Here is a 24,103-nt window from a genome sequence, read left to right on the forward strand (position 1 = left end):
TTAGACTTTTCTTCCGCTGCCATCGATGGGGGTAAATCAATGGGGGTAAATTTAATCCATTTTTCTTAGGAAACAAATATCATTGAACTCACGTCTCCATGGCGTCAGTCATCCATAGAGGGCGGGCCTATGTGTGTGACATCATCATCATACCAGGAAGTGATGCAGGAACGCCTACTGAGTGTAAAAAAAAAACTACTTTCTGACCTTGGCAGCCCAAACATCCAAACAGAAAAGTCCTCTCTGATTGGATAAACAATGTTAAACGATGTTAAACTCACTTTGCCACTCGATTTGCCACTCACGTTATGCACGCTCATACCCTCTAACCCTAACCCTAACCCTCTGTAGAACAAGAAGTAATTTGGGGGTGAACTGCTCCTTTAAATCCTATTGGTGTATCTGAACTGTACTGTTCCTATGAAGTAATCAATCAATCAATCAACCAATCAACCAATCAGGTTCCAGGACCTGACGGTGTCCTATCAGCAGACTGATGCCAGGAGCAACCAAGTGGCCAGAGTTCTGCTGGACAGTGGACTGTTGAAGGTATGTGTGTGTGTGTGTGTGTGTGTGTGTGTGTGTGTGTGTGTGTGTGTGTGTGTGTGTGTGTGTGTGTGTGTGTGTGCGTGTGCGTGTGTGGACACATGCGTGCACTTCACTCATAGTAGTTGTATATTGCAGGGGTCTTCAATGTTTTCAGGCCAAGGACCCCCTTAGCTGAGAGAGAGATGAAGTAGGGACCCCCAATTCCATATAGTTTAATGTGTGTGTGTGTGTGTGTGTGTGCGCGGCTGTGCACGTGCGTGCGTGCGCGGCTTTGCGCGGCTGTGCACGTGCGTGCACGTGTAATTGCGACCGTATCTCTGTCTATAATGCCTGACACTGTGGTTCCCTGTGATGTCAGAGGAACCACACTAACATCACTGTGATGTCAGAGGAACCACACTAACATCACTGTGATGTCAGGGGAACCACACTAACACAATCCCTTTCATGGCCAAGACAGCCCATATCTGTGTGACTGGTTCTATTGACAGGGATCTCCATGTATGGGCATAAAAGGGATGTCATAGACGTCATAGGACTTTCACATAACAAATAACTGAGTAAGCATGTTTGGGCTCTCACAGCATATCTCCATATACAGTACATGGATCTCCATATATGGGTACCAGGGGTCTCCATATATGGGTAACTGGTCCAATATACATCACTGGCCAGATGGCCAAGACATGGCGCGACCTCGCATGTCGCCCTGAGGCGTCTTACTAGCATATAATAACCTCCAGCTCATGTCAAATTATGGGGGGTCCCCAGATGATTAACTTTATGTGCAACACTGTTTTCTCTCTCAACAGTAAACAAACCAACATAAGGTTTAAGTGTGTAGAGGGTATCTGCACATTTCTACTGTGACAATTTAAGTCACTTTTTAATACCTCTAAAATGGCAAATTAAACATTGGCCAAATTGTCAAATATTAGAGGCCGAAATTGTGGAAATGGTAGATCAGCTATTTTCACAATAGAACCGTGTTATACAAAATGTAATGCCTCATCTCTTAGTGCTTGTAAATGTGTGTGTGTGTGTGTGTGTGGGGGGGGGGGGGGGGGGCAGTTCAGATATGATTATTTTGGGGGTCGCGGCCTGAAAAGGTTGAGAACCATTGTTTTAAAGGTGGTCAGACTTTTTCTATTTGTGTTAAAGGGTGGTCATACGGTGGGTCTCTATAATGTGTTAAAGATGGTCAGACAGTGTGTCTCTATAATGTGTTAAAGATGGTCAGACAGTGTGTCTCTATAATGTGTTAAAGATGGTCAGACAGTGTGTCTATAATGTGTTAAAGGGTGGTCAGACCGTGGGTCTCTATAATGTGTTAAAGGGTGGTCAGACCGTGGGTCTCTATAATGTGTTAAAGGGTGGTCAGACCGTGGGTCTCTATAATGTGTTAAAGATGGTCAGACAGTGTGTCTATAATGTGTTAAAGGGTGGTCAGACCGTGGGTCTCTATAATGTGTTAAAGGGTGGTCAGACCGTGGGTCTCTATAATGTGTTAAAGGGTGGTCAGACCGTGGGTCTCTATAATGTGTTAAAGGGTGGTCAGACAGTGTGTCTCTATAATGTGTTAAAGATGGTCAGACAGTGTGTCTATAATGTGTTAAAGATGGTCAGACAGTGTGTCTATAATGTGTTAAAGGGTGGTCAGACCGTGGGTCTATAATGTGTTAAAGATGGTCAGACCGTGGGTCTCTATAATGTGTTAAAGGGTGGTCAGACCGTGGGTCTCTATAATGTGTTAAAGGGTGGTCAGACCGTGGGTCTCTATAATGTGTTAAAGGGTGGTCAGACCGTGGGTCTCTATAATGTGTTAAAGGGTGGTCAGACCGTGGGTCTATAATGTGTTAAAGGGTGGTCAGACCGTGGGTCTCTATAATGTGTTAAAGGGTGGTCAGACCGTGGGTCTCTATAATGTGTTAAAGGGTGGTCAGACCGTGGGTCTCTATAATGTGTTAAAGGGTGGTCAGACCGTGGGTCTATAATGTGTTAAAGGGTGGTCAGACCGTGGGTCTCTATAATGTGTTAAAGGGTGGTCAGACCGTGGGTCTCTATAATGTGTTAAAGGGTGGTCAGACCGTGGGTCTCTATAATGTGTTAAAGATGGTCAGACAGTGTGTCTCTATAATGTGTTAAAGATGGTCAGACAGTGTGTCTCTATAATGTGTTAAAGGGTGGTCAGACCGTGGGTCTCTATAATGTGTTAAAGCAGGATAAAACAGTGTCTCTATAATGTGTTAAAGGGTGGTCAGACCGTGTGTCTCTATAATGTGTTAAAGCAGGATAAAACAGTGTTTCTATAATGTGTTAAAGCAGGGTAAAACAGTGTCTCTATAATGTTTTAAAGCAGGGTAAAACAGTGTCTCTATAATGTGTTAAAGCAGGGTAAAACAGTGTCTCTATAATGTGTTAAAGCAGGGTAAAACAGTGTCTCTATAATGTGTTAAAGCAGGGTAAAACAGTGTCTCTATAATGTGTTAAAGCAGGGTAAAACAGTGTCTCTATAATGTGTTAAAGCAGGGTAAAACAGTGTCTCTATAATGTGTTAAAGCAGGGTAAAACAGTGTCTCTATAATGTTTTAAAGCAGGGTAAAACAGTGTCTCTATAATGTTTTAAAGCAGGGTAAAACAGTGTCTCTATAATGTGTTAAAGCAGGGTAAAACAGTGTCTCTATAATGTGTTAAAGCAGGGTAAAACAGTGTCTCTATAATGTGTTAAAGCAGGGTAAAACAGTGTCTCTATAATGTGTTAAAGGGTGGTCAGACAGTGTGTCTCTATAATGTGTTAAAGATGGTCAGACAGTGTGTGTCTATAATGTGTTAAAGGGTGGTCAGACGGTGGGTCTCTTCCTGGGTAACGACCCCTGGTTCTTCTACCTCTGGTTGGGTCTGGTGAAGATGGGCTGCTCTGCTGCCTTGCTCAACTACAACATGAGGTCCAAATCCCTGCTGCACTGCTTTGAGCGGAGCGGAGCAACGGTCCTGATTGCTGCACAAGGTTTCCTTCATATCACTTACTGTATGCTGTAGGATACAGTTATATACAGATCACTTACTGTATGTATCACTGTTATACAGTAGGATACAGTTCTATTCATATCACTTACTGTATACTGTATATCACTGTGTTATACAGTAGGATACAGTGTATTCATATCTCTTACTGTATACTGTATATCACTGTGTTATACAGTTATATTCATATCACTGATATGTCACTGTGTTATATGATACAGATCTATTCTATTCATATCACTTACTGTATAATGATAATGATAATGATAATGAATTTTATTTATATAGCACCTTTCAAAACAAAGTCACAAAGTGCTGTACAAGGCAAGAATTAAAACATCATGTAACAGAGCAAAAACACTTATAAAACATAACGCAAAAACACAAAATGAATCACAAATCATAGATTAAAAAGTAGGTACTATCACATCAGTACAATTAAGAAAAACATTTAGTAAATAAATATGTTTTAAGCAGTGATTTAAAACGTGGCAAAGAAGCTGCTAACCTAAGGTGCACTGGGAGTGCGTTCCACAACCTGGGTGCCCGGGCAGCAAACGCCCGGTCACCTCGGGTAACCATATTGGTATCGTGGCCTTTCAATAGGGCTGTATTTGAGGACCTAAGGGAGCGCCCAGGTTCATACGGGGGCAGCAAATCTAGTATATATGTAGGAGCCAGACCATGTAAGGCTTTGTAAGTGATGAGTAGGACTTTAAAGTCACATCTATAGCTCACAGGTAGCCAATGAAGAGTAGCCAAAATAGGGGTTATAATATAACCATATTATATATTATGTTATATATATATTAATATTATGGTCACGTTTCCTTGTATTTGTGAGCAGTCTTGCAGCAGAGTTTTGGATCAACTGATAGGTTTCTTTTGGTGAGACCGGAGTAGAGGGAATTGCAGTAGTCAAGTCGTGATGAAATGAGGGCATGGATTACCTTTTCAAGATCAGGGGCTAACAGAAATGGCTTGATTTTTTTGATGTTACGTAACTGGAAATAGCATGATTGGACAACGGTTGTAATGTGTTTGTTGAATGAAAGGTCTGAATCGAAAATAACACCCAGATTACGGGCTGCTGGAGTGATATTAGCGGAGAGGGGACCAAGTTGTGAGTGGAGGGAGATGGTTGAACTGGGGGGACCAAACAGGATTATTTCAGATTTTGATTCATTTAACTGGAGGAAGTTTTGGGTCATCCAATGTTTGATGTCAGCAAGGTAGGTTAAAAGGCGGGACATGTTACCGGAACCAGATGTTAGAGGGATGTAAAGTTGTGTATCATCAGCGTAGCAATGAAAGTGAATATTGTGTGTGCGAATGATGTTTCCAAAGGGGAGCATATATATGGAGAAAAGCAGGGGGCCTAAAATTGAGCCCTGAGGGACACCACACATGAAAGGGGCCTTGGTGGAGGTGGCCTCTCCTATAACCACTGAGAAGCTCCGCCCTGTAAGGTAGGAGCTGAGCCATTTTAGTGCTACGTCCTTGATCCCCACCCAGTGCTCTAACCTCTCTATTAAAATGGGATGATCCACCGTGTCAAATGCCGAGCTCAGATCCAGGAGGAATAGTATTGAACAGTCCCCCCTGTCTGCGGCAAGAAGTATGTTGTTAGTGACCTTTAAAAGAGCTGTCTCAGTGCTATGGAAAGAGCGGAAACCAGATTTAAATTTTTCGAAAACACTGTTAAAATTCATATAGGAAATCAGTTGATTTGAGGCTATTTTTTCTAAAACTTTTGATAAAAAAGAGAGTTTGGAGATAGGTCTAAAATGATTTAAAACACGAGGGTCCAGGGAAGCCTTTTTTTAGCAAAGGCTGAACCAGGGCACTTTTAAGGCTGGAGGGGAATGTGCCAGTTGATAGGGAGCAGTTTATGATAGATAAAATAGAGGGGCCAATGGTCTCAATAACCTCCTTCAGGAATGAGGTAGGGATAGTGTCAAGGGAGCATGAGGTGGATTTCATCTGATTTATTGTCTCCAGGAGTGTAACTGTTGAAATTTGTTGGAAGGTGGTGAGATGAGAGGCTAGTGGTGGACCATAATCAGGAGCTCTAGGTACAGGGGGGAGCTGCAGTCGTATTCCTTCCACTTTATTTATGAAGTGGAGGAGGAACTCCTCACATTTTTCAGGTGAGGCCTCCAGAGGCTGGGTGGGAAGTGGATTGATGACTGAGTCAATGGCTTTAAACAGAACTCTGGAGTTATGGGAATGTGAGGAATGAGGTTGGAGAAATAGTTATTTCTGGCCTCTATGACAGCAGTCTGATAGCTAGCCATCAATTCTCTAAGATGGTCATAAGAGGAGGTGAGCCTGTCTTTTTTCCATTTTCTTTCAACCTTTCTGCAGGTTCTTTTTAATTCCCGTGTCTGGTCATTCAACCAGAGCATGGCCTTTGGCTTGGTATATTTAATTTTAAAAGGTGCAATGGTGTCAAGTATATAAGAACAGGTGCTGTTAAAAACATCAACTAATTCATCGACTGGGAGTGAGGCATGGGTGGTGGGATTGAATGGGGTAGCAATAAAAGCCTGATGGAACTGATGCCTGGAATTTGAGTCAAATTTCCGAGAGCGGGAGAAAGTGCGTGGGATAGGAGCAGGACGGGGGAGCAAAGTACTGAAGTGTACTGCTTTGTGGTCAGAGGAGTAAAGTACTGAAGTGTACTGCTTTGTGGTCAGAGGAGGGGAGCAAAGTACTGAAGTGTTAGGGTTAGGGTACTAGTAGGGTTAGTACTGAACCCTAACCCTAACTGCTTTGTGGTCAGAGGAGTAAAGTACTGAAGTGTACTGCTTTGTGGTCAGAGGAGGGGAATTCTAAAATATTCACATTGTCCAGGGAGATACCATGAGAGAGCACCAGGTCAAGGGTATGTCCCAGCTTGTGGGTGGGGCTATTTACATGTTGTGTCAGATTAAAAGATTCATACAGTACAATAAAATCTGTAACAAATACAGAAGAGGGACAGCAAACATGAATGTTATAGTCGCCGGCCAGGATAACTCTGTCATACTGGGTCATAATAATTGACAGAAGCTCAGAAAACTCATCTAAAAAACCAGTAGCACGTTTTGGTGGTCTGTAGATTAAAACACATAAAATAGGGGTCTTACCATTAATTAAAATAGAGAAAATCTCAAAAGTAGAAAAGCTACCAAAATCAACCGGGGAACATTTAATATTATTTCTATAAATCATTGCTAGCCCACCAGCATGACTTAATCTAGGGTGATTAAAAAATAGAAAATCCGGCGGGCAGGTCTCCAACAGAGTTGCCACGTCGCCTGGATTTAGCCTTGATTCTGTTATCATAAACAGGTCTGAGTTTGTTGATGTAATAAAATCTCTACAGATGAATGATTTGTTTGAGAGAGCTCTAACATTTAGCAGACACATCACAAATGATGAAGTGACAGGTGAGTCTGCAGGTGAGGTGTCACGTCTCACTGTGCGGAGTGTCACGGCCCCTGTAGTCGGCCTACTAGGGCCTGTGTGGTTAGAGTATTCTCTTGTCTGACTAACTTCCCACAGGTCCTGCAGATTGACAATCAGGTGCATTGGGAGCACCTGGCCAGTGTTCCCAGGGTGCACTATAAAAGGCTGGGTGCGGCCGCACTCAGTCTCTCTCTCTCCTGCCATGAGAGCAGCAGCACTTTTGGCTAACTAGCCTAGTTTTGGTTTGCACCATTCAACACCACCACACTACATCTTCCACACATCCACACACTGCTGACACTACTGATTACACTGATTTACACATCCCATAAGTTTTGTTCATATTATTGTTTAAAATGTAAATAAATATGTTTTGTACACTTTTAACAGCCATGTCCCTCTCGATTTGTTATGGCCTAAGAGCCGTGGTCATAACATGGGGGCTCGTCTAAAAAAAAAATGGAAATGATACGTTTTGGCCACATCTAAAGTTGTAGGCCCATTCGTATTGGAAATCTGTTTCAAAATATGTGATTAACAAATGTTTGTTCCATGCTTGCGTCATCCCTTGGTGTCAGAAGGGTGTGTCCCCTTGGTTGATGGACGCGATGGACGTGAGGGATGTGATGGACGTGAAGGACATGAAATGTGAAGCGAGAAGCGAGAAGCGTGAAGGGTGAGGGGAGGGTAATTCCCTTGGTGACAACAGGTGGGAGATGTGCCGTTTGTTAAAAAATAGAACTAGTATTTTGCCATGACGTTTTGAGCAGGTAAAGTAAACTTCCTGTCTTGGTTTGAAGCCTGTAGACCGGCAGGTCTGGCATAGTCATAGGAGAAGGTGCATGGTAGTTAAAGTGTTTTGGTTGTATTTGTTAGTTCAGTTTTTGTTAAATATTTAATGGTTTTGGGTTGTGCTGTAATTTAATTGGTAAAACTGCACAGTGTTAGTGTAGTGGTTAGCAGTCAGGATGGGTGTTAAGGGTGCGTTTTTGTTGTGGTGGTCCCCAAATAGGATTAGTAGTATACGCTATTTTTGTTAAAGAAGTTCGCTTGGTGTTTTTGGTTTTCAGTGTTATTTTTTGTAAAATTAGGTGAGCATTTTTTCAGTGTCACGCCGTTGTTGCCCATTTTCTTTGTGTAGTTCTGCTCTGTGTCAATATTGGCTAGTAGTAATGTTGGCATCAGTGGATAACGACTCTAGATCCAACAGCTGACAGTAAAAACTGAGCTGGTTTGGCCATGATGGGGCATGTAAACAGTGGTTGGTAGCATGGTGGGTACACAGCAGTGGTGCAGAGGTGTATGCTTTTTGTAGGTGCAGCCAGTGAGTGGACATTATAGGGGCATCTGGGTGTTGGTCCACCTGACGGTGCGACCCTCCAGACGGTGCGACCCTCCTGACGGATGTGGTCCACCAGACGGAAGCTGGGAGGGGTTATGGGTGGCCGTAGTTCTGGCCCGTCTCAGAGAGGCGGCGCTGAGGCGCATCGGTTGCAGGCTCGGTGCACTTCCCCCCAGCAGGCCCTGCTAAAATGGCTACACAGAAAGGCATACAAACCCTGTACCAGGGCATCACATTGATGCCACCATTAACCACCATTCACCACCATTCACTGGTCAAAACGAGGTGAGATGAAGTCTATTTTGACACTGGTATGTGTTGCTAATATGGAGATGTATTGACCAGAGCATGAAGTACAGATTTGTTAAAGTTCATATGATTTGGTGCCAGCGGAGTTTCGCTGAAATATTTGATTGGCTGAGAAAAGTGCTCACCAAAATATGTTATTTTCATTAGGTTTAGGTAAAGCAGCTGAGGTAGGGGGATCATCGCACCTGTAGGCGCACCTGTAGCAGCTGTCCTGGCTTTGGCAGGGTTTTAGAGAGAGCATTTGTTTTTTGGTTAATGGTAATCTAAAAAGTCACTTGTCCTCAGTTTTGTCCTCATAGGTTTTCCCTTTCTGTCAGTATGGTTTGGTCCAGAATTGTTTCAGTACTAAGTTCTTGTGAGTTCCATGTTTGGGAGCTGTAGTTATAATTGGTAATGTAAAGGCAGGAATTGTCTTCACCAGGCCGGTGCAGCTGGGAGGCAGTGTTGTATCTGCCAGGCTGCAGGTGGCTGGGAGGTGTAGATTTGGTTTTATCCTGGCCTAAGTATATGATTTGTCTTGCCAGGCTGGAATGGCTGGGAGACAGAATTCGTTTGGTTTGGTTTTATTCTGTACTAAGTTTGCGATTTGTCTCGCCAGGCCAAAATGGCTGGGGGACAGTGTTCGCTGCCCCTTGTCCTTCTGACATATGGGTCGGTTGGGATGGGGGGGTTAGGTTCGGGCAACGCTGGATATATTGGTGTGGGGCTTTGTGCGCACACTCCCGGTGAGCTGGGAGGAGCCTCCACTCTGGGCTTATTCAGGTTGGCCTGTTAAAGGGTACTTGATGACTTATGTGGATCAGAAAATGTTGCAGGGGAGGTAATGTGACCTGTGTTTTGACCTGTGTTTTGACCTATCTTGTGGTTCTGCCTTTCTTGCTGTTAATGGCTCTGTTCCTGTCCCTATCCTCTTAGATGCTTCAAGTAATTCCGGATCTTGTTTGCTGGGGATGGTGGGCTGGTATGCCATGTGCAGATTGGAGTGGTTAGAGTGACATTTATTTAAGTGGTTTGTTACATTTTCAAAACATGGTTTGTGATATGCGTAGTGTTTTTGATATGCGTATTGGCCATTAGATTGGCTACTGGGTGATTATTGGGTAGACCAAAATTAATTTGGGTTCTTGTCTTTGTAGGTAAATGGTCTGATTGGTTCACATTTTGAATGTACTTTTGAAAGCAATAGTTTAGCTTTTCTTTACTAAATGACACGTTTAGTATGTTTTGGTTTAGCTGTTCGTTTCTCGGCCCCTTAAGGGTCCTCGTTTTGTAGGGGGAGGGTGTCACGGCCCCTGTAGTCGGCCTACTAGGGCCTGTGTGGTTAGAGTATTCTCTTGTCTGACTAACTTCCCACAGGTCCTGCAGATTGACAATCAGGTGCATTGGGAGCACCTGGCCAGTGTTCCCAGGGTGCACTATAAAAGGCTGGCTCAGTCTCTCTCTCTCCTGCCATGAGAGCAGCAGCACTTTTGGCTAACTAGCCTAGTTTTGGTTTGCACCATTCAACACCACCACACTACATCTTCCACACATCCACACACTGCTGACACTACTGATTACACTGATTTACACATCCCATAAGTTTTGTTCATATTATTGTTTAAAATGTAAATAAATATGTTTTGTACACTTTTAACAGCCGTGTCCCTCTCCATTTGTTATGGCCTAAGGGTTAGGGTTAGGGTAGGCGAACCCTAACCCTAACCCTAAGAGCCGTGGTCATAACAGGAGATTAGAAAGGGTTAGGGTTAGGGTGTCCCTCTCCATTTGTTATGGCCTAAGAGCCGTGGTTAGGGTTGGGGTTAGGGTTAGGGTTAGAGCCGTGGTCATAACAGGAGATTAGAAAGGGTTAGGGTTAGGGTTAGTGTTAGGGTGTCCCTCTCCATTTGTTATGGCCTAAGAGCCGTGGTCATAACAGGAGATTAGAAAGGACGCTGCCATGGCTGGATTGGAAATCTGGGGCTGACAGCAGTCTTTGTTGTCTAGGTCTAATTATTGTTGTTATATTAAATGTGTTTGTTTGAATAGCAACCTGGATTATATTGTTAATATTTGTGAGGAAATTTGTAGTCAAAGCTGACTCGCTAGAGGGAGGAGGCCCGCCCGACCACAAGGGGGCGTTGTAATGAGTTTGTGAACTGGAATGTTGGTGACCAGAGGTGGCTGATGACGTGATCCTGTAATCAGACACTGACCGGTCAGCTGTGGTGGCAGACAGTCAACGATGAGCTATCGTTTCCAGGGCTAAGGAGCGACTAAAATTGATTACAAGCATCTGGCATCCAAGCTTGCTCGGATGGAGGCCATCGCTTGCAAGGAATGATGGCCGCTCCCAAAATAAATAGAAATTGTGAATATAATGGAAGTTGTGAGAGTGACAGGCACGTTGGAGCCAGTGGTCCAAAGACAGTAGCCGGCTGAGGTGCGCGTCCCCGCGACGCATCGTCGCCAACGAGCCAGAGATGAAAATGGACTTTCCACTGGTGTCGAGTATATTGAGGAGGCGTGTAAAGTGGAGTCGTGAAAGTTCCGAGTAGCGGTCGTTGGTGCCTACATGAAGGACAATGGTTGTGACGGAGGATGGGAGAGACGCCAGGACTTCGGGGATTATTTCGAGGATGTCTGCGGTGGTTGCCCCAGGAAAACAACGAGTTATTGTTTTATTGAGTCGAGTGTGTTTTATGACGGAGTCTCCTAAAAGTAAAGTGGTTGGAGGGGGGAGGGTGGATGGAATAGTAGGCGTATGGGGGTTAGGCGGAGCAGGCAGCTGTGGTGGGGGGCTATCGTGGAGTATCGCCGTCTGTACTATGGGAGGGGTGTGCTTCTGTGATGGCTTCGTCCCGGGCCATTCCCAGGTGTTGTATAATGTAGGGGGGGTGGGCTTTTTAAATGGCTGATGCCCGGGGGGGCCCACCGAGCGGCGTTTTATAGCATTTTTTAACATTTTTCTGCGTGCATTTTTCTGTGTGGTGGTGGTCACACTAGCGTTGGACGCACTAGCCGGATATAGTGAGGATGGCGGACCCAATGGAGGGAACTCATTCATATCCAGGACTGAAAAACTATTGCTAGTAGGTAACGGGGGTGGGCTGTAACTATTGCTCGTGGGAATCTGTGGGACCTGATTAGTTGTATTGAAAATGGAACGTGAGAACGCTGCTTTCTTAAATTTGCGCCCGGCTGTTTGCCACGGGAGTAATGGGGCGGGAGTGGAACAGGATTGGGGTCGTGGACGGGGTAAGGATGTAGTCTCGGACAACATCGCTGGGACAGTGAGGTCCAGGTCACGGCGGGCCGCCTCAGAGACGACAGCAGGACTTGAGCGGACTACCATAGGGACAGTGTCGTCCAGGGCACCTTCAATTTGGGATGATGCGACAGGACATAACATGTGTACAACAGATGAGGAGTCTATTTCCGTGGCTGGGTTGACAACATCTGGACATAAGAAATCCAAAAGCGTCTCATCATCCTTAATTTGATGTTTGATGGAGTATGGAGATCCTTCCTTGAAGCTCAGTCACTATCTGGGATAGGCGGAGGCAGCTGTTGCAGTCTGGAGGCAGGGTAAGTGATGTCATCGTTTTGCTGTGGGAAGAAAAATAGCTTTGGCCAGTAAAGGTGTAACGGTGATAAATTAGATGCTGTAGCTGGCTAGGTAGACAGTTGGCAGACAGGCAGCTCAGGAAACATACCCGCACGGGCTACACAAAGTAGCCCACAGAGAGAAGTAAACACAAGACATAGTGCACAGTCAGGAGGTGTCACTGTACTGGAACAAGACTCACCGGCACAGGCCCAGATCTGGGCCTGCTGCGATGAATCGGACTCTTGTATGATTGTTGCTCTCTTCTCAGTGGTTGACGATGATTTATCTGTGCTGTCTGCCCGGGCTATCAGCCTAGCAGCCGGCTTGCGCCCGGCAGGCTGTAGCTGTCAAGGTAGCCCCGGGGCTAAAGCTGGTCCAGACAGTGGCAGTCGGCATAAATCCAGATGAAAACACAGGTTCTAAGCATCTGATCGCTTTAGATCTACTCTTGTATTAGAGTTTACTGTATATCACTGTGTTATACAGTTATATTCATATCACTTACTGTATACTGTATCACTGTGTTATACAGTAGGATACAGTTCTATTCATATGACTGATATATCACTGTGTTACAGTTCTATTCATATCACTGATATATCACTGTGTTATAGGATACAGATCAATTATGATTGTTTTGGGTGTCCCCAGTTCTAATGACATTAGAATCAGTGGAAATAGCTGATCTACAAGCTCGCAACGCAGCACTTGTGTAGATCATCTATTTTCACTAGTTTTGTTCAAACGTCTACTTTCTCTTTTGGGTGAGGAGCTGTAAGGTGTGGTGAACCAGCTTTCTGTATTGTCTCCAAAGTGTGTGAACCAGCTTTCTTTGTTGTCTCCAAAGTGTGTGAACCAGCTTTCTTTGTTGTCTCCAAAGTGTGTGAACCAGCTTTCTGTGTTGTCTCCAAAGTGTGTGAACAAGCTTTCTGTGTTGTCTCCAAAGTGTGTGACCAGTGTTCTGTGTTGTCTCCAAAGTGTGAACCAGCTTTCTGTGTTGTCTCCAAAGTGTGTGAACCAGCTTTCTGTGTAAGTGTGTGAACCAGCTTTCTGTGTTGTCTCCAAAGTGTGTGAACCAGCTTTCTGTGTTGTCTCCAAAGTGTGTGAACCAGCTTTCTGTGTTGTCTCCAAAGTGTGTGAACCAGCTTTCTGTGTTGTCTCCAAAGTGTGTGAACCAGTGTTCTGTGTTGTCTCCAAAGTGTGTGAACCAGCTTTCTGTGTTGTCTCCAAAGTGTTTGAACCAGCTTTCTGTGTTGTCTCCAAAGTGTGTGAACCAGTGTTCTGTGTTGTCTCCAAAGTGTGAACCAGTGTTCTGTGTTGTCTCCAAAGTGTGAACCAGTGTTCTGTGTTGTCTCCAAAGTGTGAACCAGTGTTCTGTGTTGTCTCCAAAGTGTGAACCAGTGTTCTGTGTTGTCTCCAAAGTGTGAACCAGTGTTCTGTGTTGTCTCCAAAGTGTGTGAACCAGCTTTCTGTGTTGTCTCCAAAGTGTTTGAACCAGCTTTCTGTGTTGTCTCCAAAGTGTGTGAACCAGTGTTCTGTGTTGTCTCCAAAGTGTGAACCAGTGTTCTGTGTTGTCTCCAAAATGTGTGAACCAGCTTTCTGTGTTGTCTCCAAAGTGTGAACCAGTGTTCTGTGTTGTCTCCAAAGTGTGAACCAGTGTTCTGTGTTGTCTCCAAAGTGTGTGAACCAGCTTTCTGTGTTGTCTCCAAAGTGTGAACCAGTGTTCTGTGTTGTCTCCAAAGTGTGAACCAGTGTTCTGTGTTGTCTCCAAAGTGTTGTCTCCATCATTCTGTGTTGTCTCCATCGATGCAGAGCTGAAGGCTGCTGTGGAGGAGGTTCTTCCAACGCTGGTGGAGCAGAACGTCACCGTCTTCCTCCTGGCTGCAGAAAGCTCCACACCTGGACTGGTCTCCTTCACTGATAAAGTCCTCCTGGCCTCAGAAGATCCTCTTCCATCTGAGCTACGATCTCATGTTACTCTGCACAGTCCAGCTGTTTACATCTACACATCTGGAACTACAGGTTAGATTATCTACATATACACCTATGGAACTACAGGTTAGATCTACTGTATATACAAACATCTACACCAGGGTATCTCAAAGTGTTCCGTGGCAATCCTTGGGTGCTGTGGTATCCAGGAGTGCCTCAGAATACTTTGATAATGTTTGGAATTCATCAGCATCACTTCAGTTTAACCACTTATACTTTAGTAAAACAGACCTGAGTTAAACTCTACTTGGTGCTTTCTATTTCAGCATACAGTTCACCAAGTCTCTTCTCCACTCTCTTCAACACGTTTTCACCCCCCAGGTTTTGACCAGACATTTTACAACAAACACTTTGAGGCGTTCGTGCCAAGATGTAGGCCATATGTAGGTCTGATGTAGGCCATATCTAGTCCATATCTAGATCTGATGTAGGCCATATGTAGGCTAGATGTAGTGGGACCAAGTTACTAGGGCCCAAGGTGGAGGGGTCTTAATTATTTTATACTTTAGCTAGATTTGTTTTGGGGCTTTTTTGCCTTTATTGATAGGACAGTAGACTGACAGCTCTTTATTGATTGGACAGTAGACTGACAGGAAATGGGGGGAAAGATGTGGAGTGACGCGTGGCAAAGGTTGTCCGGATCGGGAATCAAACCAAAAGCAGCCATGGTGTTTATGTTCTCTTGTAGGTCTCCCTAAGGCTGCCATGGTGATACATTCTCGTTTAAAGGTCTTCCTAACATGGTGAGACTATCTTCTCTTCTCAGGTCTTCCTAAAGCAGCCATGGTGTTTATGTTCTCCTGTAGGTCTCCCTAAAGCAGCCATGGTGTTTATGTTCTCCTGTAGGTCTTCCTAAAGCAGCTATGGTGTCTATCTTCTCTTCTCAGGTCTTCCTAAAGCAGCCATGGTGTTTATGTTCTCTTCTCAGGTCTCCCTAAAGCAGCCATGGTGTCTATCTTCTCTTCTCAGGTCTTCCTAAAGCAGCCATGGTGTCTATCTTCTCTTCTCAGGTCTTCCTAAAGCGGCCATGGTGTTTATGTTCTCTTCTCAGGTCTTCCTAAAGCAGCCATGGTGTCTATCTTCTCTTCTCAGGTCTTCCTAAAGCTGCCATGGTGTTTATGTTCTCCTGTAGGTCTTCCTAAAGCAGCCATGGTGTCTATCTTCTCTTCTCAGGTCTTCCTAAAGCTGCCATGGTGTTTTTGTTCTCCTGTAGGTCTTCCTAAAGCAGCCATGGTGAGCCACCAGAAGCTGTGGGCCATGTCCTTCCTACAGAGAGCTGTTGGGGTGAAATCTGACGATGTGATTTATGTCAACCTGCCTCTGTATCACACAGCTGGCTTTATGGCCTTCACTGGAGCCATAGAGAGAGGTATGCAATAATACAATAATAATATTTATTACTATTATATAATATGATTCTATTGGAGCCATTGAGAGAGGTATGGAATATCATAATATAATATATATATATATATATATATATATATATATATATATATATATATATATATATATATATATAAAATGTGTTTTTATTTTTAAAACACATTTTTGGACACTGCTCCTACAGACTTTGCCCTAGAATCCCGCTGCGACCAGACGGTGGCTTATCTCCTGATTAGGGAGTCTTACTGGTATTACTTTCTTCCAGGAATCACCATTGCTTTGAAGAGTAAGTTTTCTGCCTCTCAGTTCTGGGACGACTGCAGGAAGTACAATGTTACCGTCATCCAATACATCGGAGAAACTATGAGATACCTCTGCAATACCACTAAGGTATTTATACCAGATACTATGAGATACCTCTGCAATACCACTAAGGTATTTATACCAGATTACTATGAGATACCTCTGCAATACCACTAAGGTATTTATACCAGATTACTATGAGATACCTCTGCAATACCACTAAGGTATTTATACCAGATACTATGAGATGCCTCTGCAATACCACTAAGGTATTATTTATACTAGATTACATATTATTGCGACCGTAGGTCGCAGTTACTTTTACACTCTCATAATATCCAAACCTCCACCAGCCGTCAGTCTGTCTGTCTGTCCTTCCTTCCTTCCTTCCTTCCCTCCGTCACGTCACTCGTTACACGTCACACTTTCCCCCTACTCATATCTCCGCCACCATTGCCCCGATCCATGCCAAAATTTCCACACAAACTCCTTCTCTGCCAAACTACAACCTCCAAGGACCCCCGGAGCTCCAGGGACCCCCAGGTCCCTGGGGGACCCCCAGGTGTAAAAAATGACCAAATGTGCAAAAATGACCACCCCAACGGGGCTGCTCACGGGGAATTCCCGGGGACCACCGACTCCTGGTGCTCCAGAACGGATGCAAAAGTGGTGGCGCCCCCAGTGGAGGACCCCCTCCACAGTGGAGGACCCCCTCCACTGCAGCTCACATAAAATGCCTTAACTCGGGCTAGGAGCGACCGGGAGAGCCGGGGCCGGTACCTATTCGTCCGCCTCGGCGGCGCGGAGACCCCACCCCTCATTTCTCACATGGCCCTCTTCTAGCGCCACCATGAGGCTGATTCTTGCAAAACCCATTTTTGGACACTGCTCCTACAATTTTTGCCCTAAAATCACGCAAATCGGTACACAGAATGTCTACACTCATGTCATCAACTTGGATCTGTCCCATATAGCGCCACCTTCAGGCCGATTTTTTAAAACACATTTTTGGACACTGCTCCTACAGATTTTGCCCTAAAATCACGCAAATCGCAGTAGGCCCTCATTTATCAACGTGGTGCAGATCAAAATTTGGGTGTACACCAAAATTTAGGGAAGTCTCGACATTTATCATTTCAACTTGACGTTGGCGTAGGGTAGGATCAAATCTCACGTCAAGTCCAGAGGTGGTGTAGGATTCATCCTACACCACTTTGTTCCATTGTAGACGTGCGGAGCAGCATTGTCTAACTATTTGACAGGAAATGGACACATGTATCCACTCGAAAATGTATATCCAACACAATAATAAATAATCCTGTGAAAATATAACATTTTATAAAAGTATATTATAGCCAGCTACATCATGGACATGCACGCCGATTTTATTTCCAAGTTACAATGACAAGCAATCAAAATCTAGCAACATGGAAGCAATCTACTGTTAAGTGCTTATTTTAAGATTGCAGACCTGGCTCAGAACAAGCACATTATAACCTACGAACGCATGCGAGAGCATTTTCGGGACCAGCGCGGCGCCGCTGTGATCTATCGTGAGGCGTGAGCCCCCAATTTATACAGTGACGCGAGTCCTTTTAAATATGGATAAAACCCGAAGCTCCAAACCTGGCTGTGCCCAGCCCTGCGCACGCACGCTGCGGATGGTTTATTTGGGGGTCCACGGCCCACCTAGGAGAAGACCAGCCCGCGCAGGAACGGTACATGATCGCTAGTTCAAGCACTCAAACGTGCATTGCGCTCGTCGCCGAAATTGGGTTAAATTAATATCCAAAACGTAACCGTGGGGTTTCTCAATTTATACAGTAGATACTGTACACTATGCTGGAGTTAATGATGAAACCCGACGTGGCGAGCCTTGAGATCATGGCCATGGGGAATATGATTGCTTGTAACCAAATGAACGCGTTCTGTCTGCGCACGCACGGCACGGGTAGGCAATGGTTTAAATTAATATCCAAAAGTATTCATGGCAGTGACCAGTGACTTGTGTCATTCATGTCGGCTGCGGTGCTATAGCCTCCTTGTCAAAGATTGTACCGTTGGTTAATCCCACGTTTCCACTGTCAAAGACTGCTGTGTAAACCAAAATGCTGCTGTTCCAAGTAGCCTAGTTGCGTGTGTAGGTGTGTGCGTGCGTGCGTGCATGTGTGCGTGGTCTGTGTGGGACGCGGACATGGCTTTTCTTTGGTTGTTAGGTCGTATTCGGGTTGTTCTGGTCGTAAAATCAGGGCGTTTCGAGAATAATTAAGGGCGTGTTATTTAAATTTCAGCCTGCGCATTTATCAACGCTGGGATCAAATGTACGCCAGGTGTGTCTGTTTAGGAAGCATTGATAAATGCCGTGCACACGTTGCCCTATGCAAAATTTGGTGAAAAAAATAGACCATTTTTTACACTCCATTGATAAATGAGGGTATGTCTACACCCATGTCATCAACATGGACCTGTCCCATATAGCGCCACTATCAGGCCGATTTTTTCCAACACATTTTTGGACACTGCTCCTACAGATTTTGCCCTAAAATCACACAAATCGCACAGTATCTCTACAGTCATGTAATCAAAACGCATCTGTCCCATCTAGCGCCACCATCAGGACGATTTTGGTAAAACAAACTTTTGGCCTATTTGTGGAGATAAGCGACCAACGGTCGCTTATCTCCCGATTAGGGAGTCTTACTGCTTACAATACCACCGTGTTTTTTATATAATATAGGTGACCATGTACAGTACACTGATTTGGGACAGCCATGGGTGCCATGGTCATTTCTTTTCAGTTGTTTACTTATTATGTACAGAATCAATAAAGGAATCACAAAAGATTGAGACTTAAAGGAGTAGTTCACGCCCAAAATGACTTTTTCTTTTCCTATTGATTACTCACACCATGGATACTTGAGTTGTTTTGTTTTTTGTCGCATTCTTAAGACAATAATTTGATTACAAAAATGTACCCCGATTGATTCCGGATGGGGACCCAGATGCATTTGGGTCCCCATCCAGAATCAATGGGGGTAAATGTACAATAATATATTTTATTGTCTTAGGAATGTGACAACTACAAAAACAATATTGAACTCAAGTATTCATGGTGAAGAACGTCATTTCGGAGGTGAACTACTCCTTTAATTGAAGAAGTGCATTAAAGGAGTAGTTCACCCCCGAAATGACTTTTTCCTATTGATTACTCACGCCATGGAGACTTGAGTTCAATAATATTTTTGTTTTTTGTCACATTCCTAAGACAATCATTTGATTACAAAAATGTACCCCGATTGATTCCGGATGTGGACCCAGATACATTTGGGTCCCCATCCGGAATCAATGGGGGTAGATTTACTATAATATATATTTTTGTCTTAGGAATGCGACAAATACAAAATAATATATATATTATTGAACTCAAGTCTCCATGGAGTGAGTAATCAATAGAAAAAAGTCATTTCGGGGGTGATCTATCTAGGTCGTCCTCAGACGAGCCCTCCATCGTTGTTTCCAGTCATCTCGATTCTCCATACATCTGGCCAGCTCATTGGTGTTCTGTGTCCCTACGTCTTCCTTGAGTACGTCCACGTATGTTTTTGTGGGACGTCCTCGCGACCGGTGCCCATGTGTTGGCTCCCACAGTACCAATTTGCTGGCTGGAAGCTCCTGGTGTCTTTGGCAGTGTCCTGCTAGTCTCATTCTTCTGGTGGCAATTTTCTCGCTTACCCTTGGTATTCCCTCATACAGGCTCCTGTTGGTAACATGTGCACTCCTGTTGATGTTGAGTACTGCACGCAACATTCTAGTGTAGCACCCATCTAGAGACTTCTGCAGGGTTGGCTTCAGGGTCCAGCATTCACTGCCATAGAGGAGAACAGACTCCACTGTTGCAAAGAAGAAGCTATGTTTGATTTGGCGGGGGAGGCTAGAGTTCCATACACTGTTCATGCCGTTTAGGGCCCTCCAAGCGAGTGCCTTCCTTACTTTAAGGTCTTTCTCAGTTGAGTCGACCCATGCGCCCAGGTACTTGAAGTCCTTGACTTCCTTCAACACAGCTACTCCTTTAAAGTGTTAGTTCAGCAATTTTTAACATATAGCTGTGTGAAATACTTGCCATTAAAATAGTGGTTACAAATGTATTAATTGATTACCAGAGTCCCGTGGTCAGAGTTCTGGTCAGTTTTAGATGAATATTAAGTAGTTCCAATAGGGTGGGGGCCATTTGGCGTGGCCCAATCATTGAAAATAGATTAATCCACAAAACTAGCGTCATTTGTATTGTTGGCCTATTTCTACCATATAGAGCGAGGTTTCGTTCCGATCAGCTGACTGCAAAGCACCTTGTTTTGGGAAATACGTTGCAGCGGCGTAGTGATACTGGACACAAAAAAATAGTACCATGTGACAGAGGGGTCAAAGTTGAACGAAAGTTGGTCTATTTGGTAGAAATAGGTCAACAACACAAATGACGCTAGTTTTGTGGATTCATCTATTTTTAATGATTGGGCCATGAGCCCCTGCCAAATCACCAACTGACCAGAACTCTGACCACGGGACTCTGGTAATCAATTAATACATTTGTAACCACTATTTTAATGGCAAGTATTTCACACAGCTTTATGTCAAAAATAGCTGAACTAACACTTTAAGTGAAGAAGTTAATTAATTGACTTGACTGACATAAATTGTTCATAACTTTTTTTGTATTTTTCTCCACAGAAAGCCAACGATAGGGACCACTCCATATAAGGATTGTTTCTCATAAACCTTCTCTCTCCACAGAAAGCCAACGACCGGGACCACTCGGTAAGGATTGCGATCGGGAACGGCATCCGAGCAGATGTGTGGAGGGAGTTCTTAAAGCGATTTGGAGACGTCCGCATCAACGAACTGTACGCCTCCACCGAGGGAAACATCAGTCTGATCAACTATATCGGCAAGGTCGGAGCGGTGGGCAGAGTCAACCTCTTTCATAGGGTAAACTTTATCTCTTTATCAATTAATTCAAGGTCGGAGTGGTGGGCAGAGTCAACCTCTTTCACAGGGTAAACTTTATCTCTTTATCAATTAATACAAGGTCGGAGTGGTGGGCAGGGTCAACCTCTTTCATAGGGTAAACTTAATCTCTTTATCACCTGACAACAATTAATACTACATTTTATTATCTTTATCATCTGACAACAATTAATACAACATTTCATTATCATCTGAGAACATTATTAACTTCTTTCACAGGGTAAACTTTATAACTTTATCAATTAATACAAGGTCGGAGTGGTGGGCAGAGTCAACCTCTTTCATAGGGTAAACTTTATCTCTTTATCACCTGACAACAATTAATACTACATTTTATTATCTTTATCATCTGACAACAATTAATACAACATTTCATTATCATCTGAGAATATTATTAACTTCTTTCACAGGGTAAACTTTATAACTTTATCATCTTTTTTTTAACTTACCTTGTTTGTTACAAAACATCACAGGGTCAACATTATTACATCATTTTAGTCATCACATTTTAATCCATGTCAGACACTTGTGGTGTCATTCTGTTTTATATTCGGTCCATTTCTCCGATTATAATGTAGTGTGTGTTTGTGTGCGTATGCGTGTGCGTGTGCGTGTGCGTGTGCGTGTGTGCGTGTGCGTGTGCGTGTGCGTGTGTGCGTGTGTGTGTGTTTCCATTTACAGATGGTGTTTCCTTACGCTGTGATAAAATACGACGCAGAAAAAGAAGAACCTGTGAGAGACTCTACAACAGGACTCTGCATTGAAGCTCAGAAAGGTATGAACATCCCAATCCGGTCTGGTATTGTTGTGACCGTCAGGTCGCAGCTACTATCAACACCTCGACCAGCTGTCCGTCAGTCTGTCAGTCTGTCACACATCACACGTCACACTTTTGCCCTGCTCATATCTCCGCAACCATTGCCCCGATCCATGCCACATTTTAGCGCCACCATGAGGCCGATTCTTGCTAAACACATTTTTGGACACTGCTCCTACAAATTTTTACCTAAAATCACGCAAATCACTACACAGTATGTCTACACTCATCTCATCAATATGGATCTGTCCCATATAGCGCCACCATCAGGACAATTTTTTTCAAACACATTTTTGGACACTGCTCCTACAGATTTTGCTCTCAAATCATGATGCGACCTGACGGTCGCTTAGGGAGTCTTACTGGTTTAGAAAGGTACTGAACATCCTGGTATTGTTTATTTATTAATAATCTATATTTAATGTATTGATCACATATATAATCTATATGTATTGATCAGATATATAATCTATATGTATTGATCAGATATATAATCTATATGTATTGATAGGATATATAATCTATATGTATTGATCAGATATATAATCTATATGTATTGATCAGATATATAATCTATATGTATTGATCACATATATAATATATATGTATTGATCACATATATAATCTATATGTATTGATCAGATATATAATCTATATGTATTGATAGGATATATAATCTATATGTATTGATCAGATATATAAGCTATATGTATTGATCAGGTATATAATCTATATGTATTGATCAGATATATAATATATATGTATTGATCAGGTATATAATCTATATGTATTGATCACATATATAATATATATGTATTGATCACATATAATCTATATGTATTGATCAGATATATAATCTATATGTATTGATAGGATATATAATCTATATGTATTGATCATATATGTATTGATCAGATATATAATCTATATGTATTGATAGGATATATAATCTATATGTATTGATAGGATATATAATCCATATGTATTGATCATATATGTATTGATCAGATATATAATCTATATGTATTGATAGGATATATAATCTATATGTATTGATCATATATGTATTGATCAGATATATAATCTATATGTATTGATAGGATATATAATCTATATGTATGATCATATATATAATCTGTATGTATTGATCAGATATAAAATCTATATGTATTGATCATATATATAATCTATATGTATTGATCAGATATATAATCTATATGTATTGATCACATATATAATCTATATGTATTGATGGGATATATAATCTCTATGTATTGATCAGATTAATCTATATGTATTGATCAGGTGAGGCGGGCCTCATGGTGAGTCAGATCACGGTGAAGACTCCGTTCTCGGGCTACGCTGGAGATCTGGAGCAGATTATTATTAATAATCTATATTTAATGTATTGATCACATATATAATCTATATGTATTGATCAGGGGAGGCGGGCCTCATGGTGAGTCAGATCACGGTGAAGACTCCGTTCTCGGGCTACGCTGGAGATCTGGAGCAGATTATTATTAATAATCTATATTTAATGTATTGATCAGATTAATCTATATGTATTGATCAGGGGAGGCGGGCCTCATGGTCTCTCAGATCACGGTGAAGACTCCGTTCTCGGGCTACGCTGGAGTTCTGGAGCAGATTATTATTAATAATCTATATTTAATGTATTGATCAGATTAATCTATATGTATTGATCAGGGGAGGCGGGCCTCATGGTCTCTCAGATCACGGTGAAGACTCCGTTCTCGGGCTACGCTGGAGATCTGGAGCAGACGGAGAAGAAGAGGCTCAGAGACGTCTTCCAGAAAGGAGACGTTTTCTTCAACACCGGAGATCTGCTGCTCATCGACCAGGACGGATTCATCTACTTCACCGACCGCATCGGAGACACCTTCAGGTAGGATGCACCCTAACCCTAACCCTAACCATGTGTTAAATGTTTGTATATATGGTATGTGTCGCATACATGGCTGCTGTGTCGCAAGACAAATTTCAGTGTGAACTGACAATAAAGTACTATATCATATCATATCATATCATATCATTTCTAACATGGCCCTCTTCTAGCGCCACCATGAGGCCGATTCTTGCAAGACACATTTTTGGACACTGCTCCTACAGATTTTACCCTAAAATCACGCAAAGCGGTACACAGTATCTCTACAGTCATGTCATCAACATGGATCTGTCCCATTTCCCATACTCCCTCCTGATTGGCTACCATTGCCTTCTATAGTTTGTCTATGCAACCTGACGGGTGCTTATCTCCCGATTTAGGTAGTATTACTGGCAAGATACGTACTTG

At 43.1% G+C, this 24,103-nt stretch overlaps 1 protein-coding gene across 1 annotated transcript in view; it reads left to right on the forward strand.

Annotated features, from left to right (window-relative positions):
• The window catches only part of LOC308293621 (long-chain fatty acid transport protein 2-like), a gene marked incomplete at both ends in the record, with an annotated part of 50,127 nt that overhangs the window by 15,406 nt on the left and 10,618 nt on the right, over nt 1-24,103 (forward strand). The window contains 11 exons of the mRNA XM_080736216.1: nt 462-549; nt 1,850-1,960; nt 2,270-2,389; nt 2,554-2,664; nt 3,385-3,556; nt 14,079-14,288; nt 15,472-15,627; nt 15,910-16,034; nt 20,736-20,930; nt 21,651-21,744; nt 23,497-23,695. Coding sequence (XP_080592342.1) covers nt 462-549; nt 1,850-1,960; nt 2,270-2,389; nt 2,554-2,664; nt 3,385-3,556; nt 14,079-14,288; nt 15,472-15,627; nt 15,910-16,034; nt 20,736-20,930; nt 21,651-21,744; nt 23,497-23,695 — 1,581 coding nt within the window. The remainder of the gene's footprint in view (nt 1-461; nt 550-1,849; nt 1,961-2,269; nt 2,390-2,553; nt 2,665-3,384; nt 3,557-14,078; nt 14,289-15,471; nt 15,628-15,909; nt 16,035-20,735; nt 20,931-21,650; nt 21,745-23,496; nt 23,696-24,103) is intronic.

Source organism: Nannobrachium achirus (assembly GCF_963921795.1).
Source record: "Nannobrachium achirus genome assembly, chromosome: 11".
NCBI lineage: Eukaryota > Metazoa > Chordata > Actinopteri > Myctophiformes > Myctophidae > Nannobrachium > Nannobrachium achirus.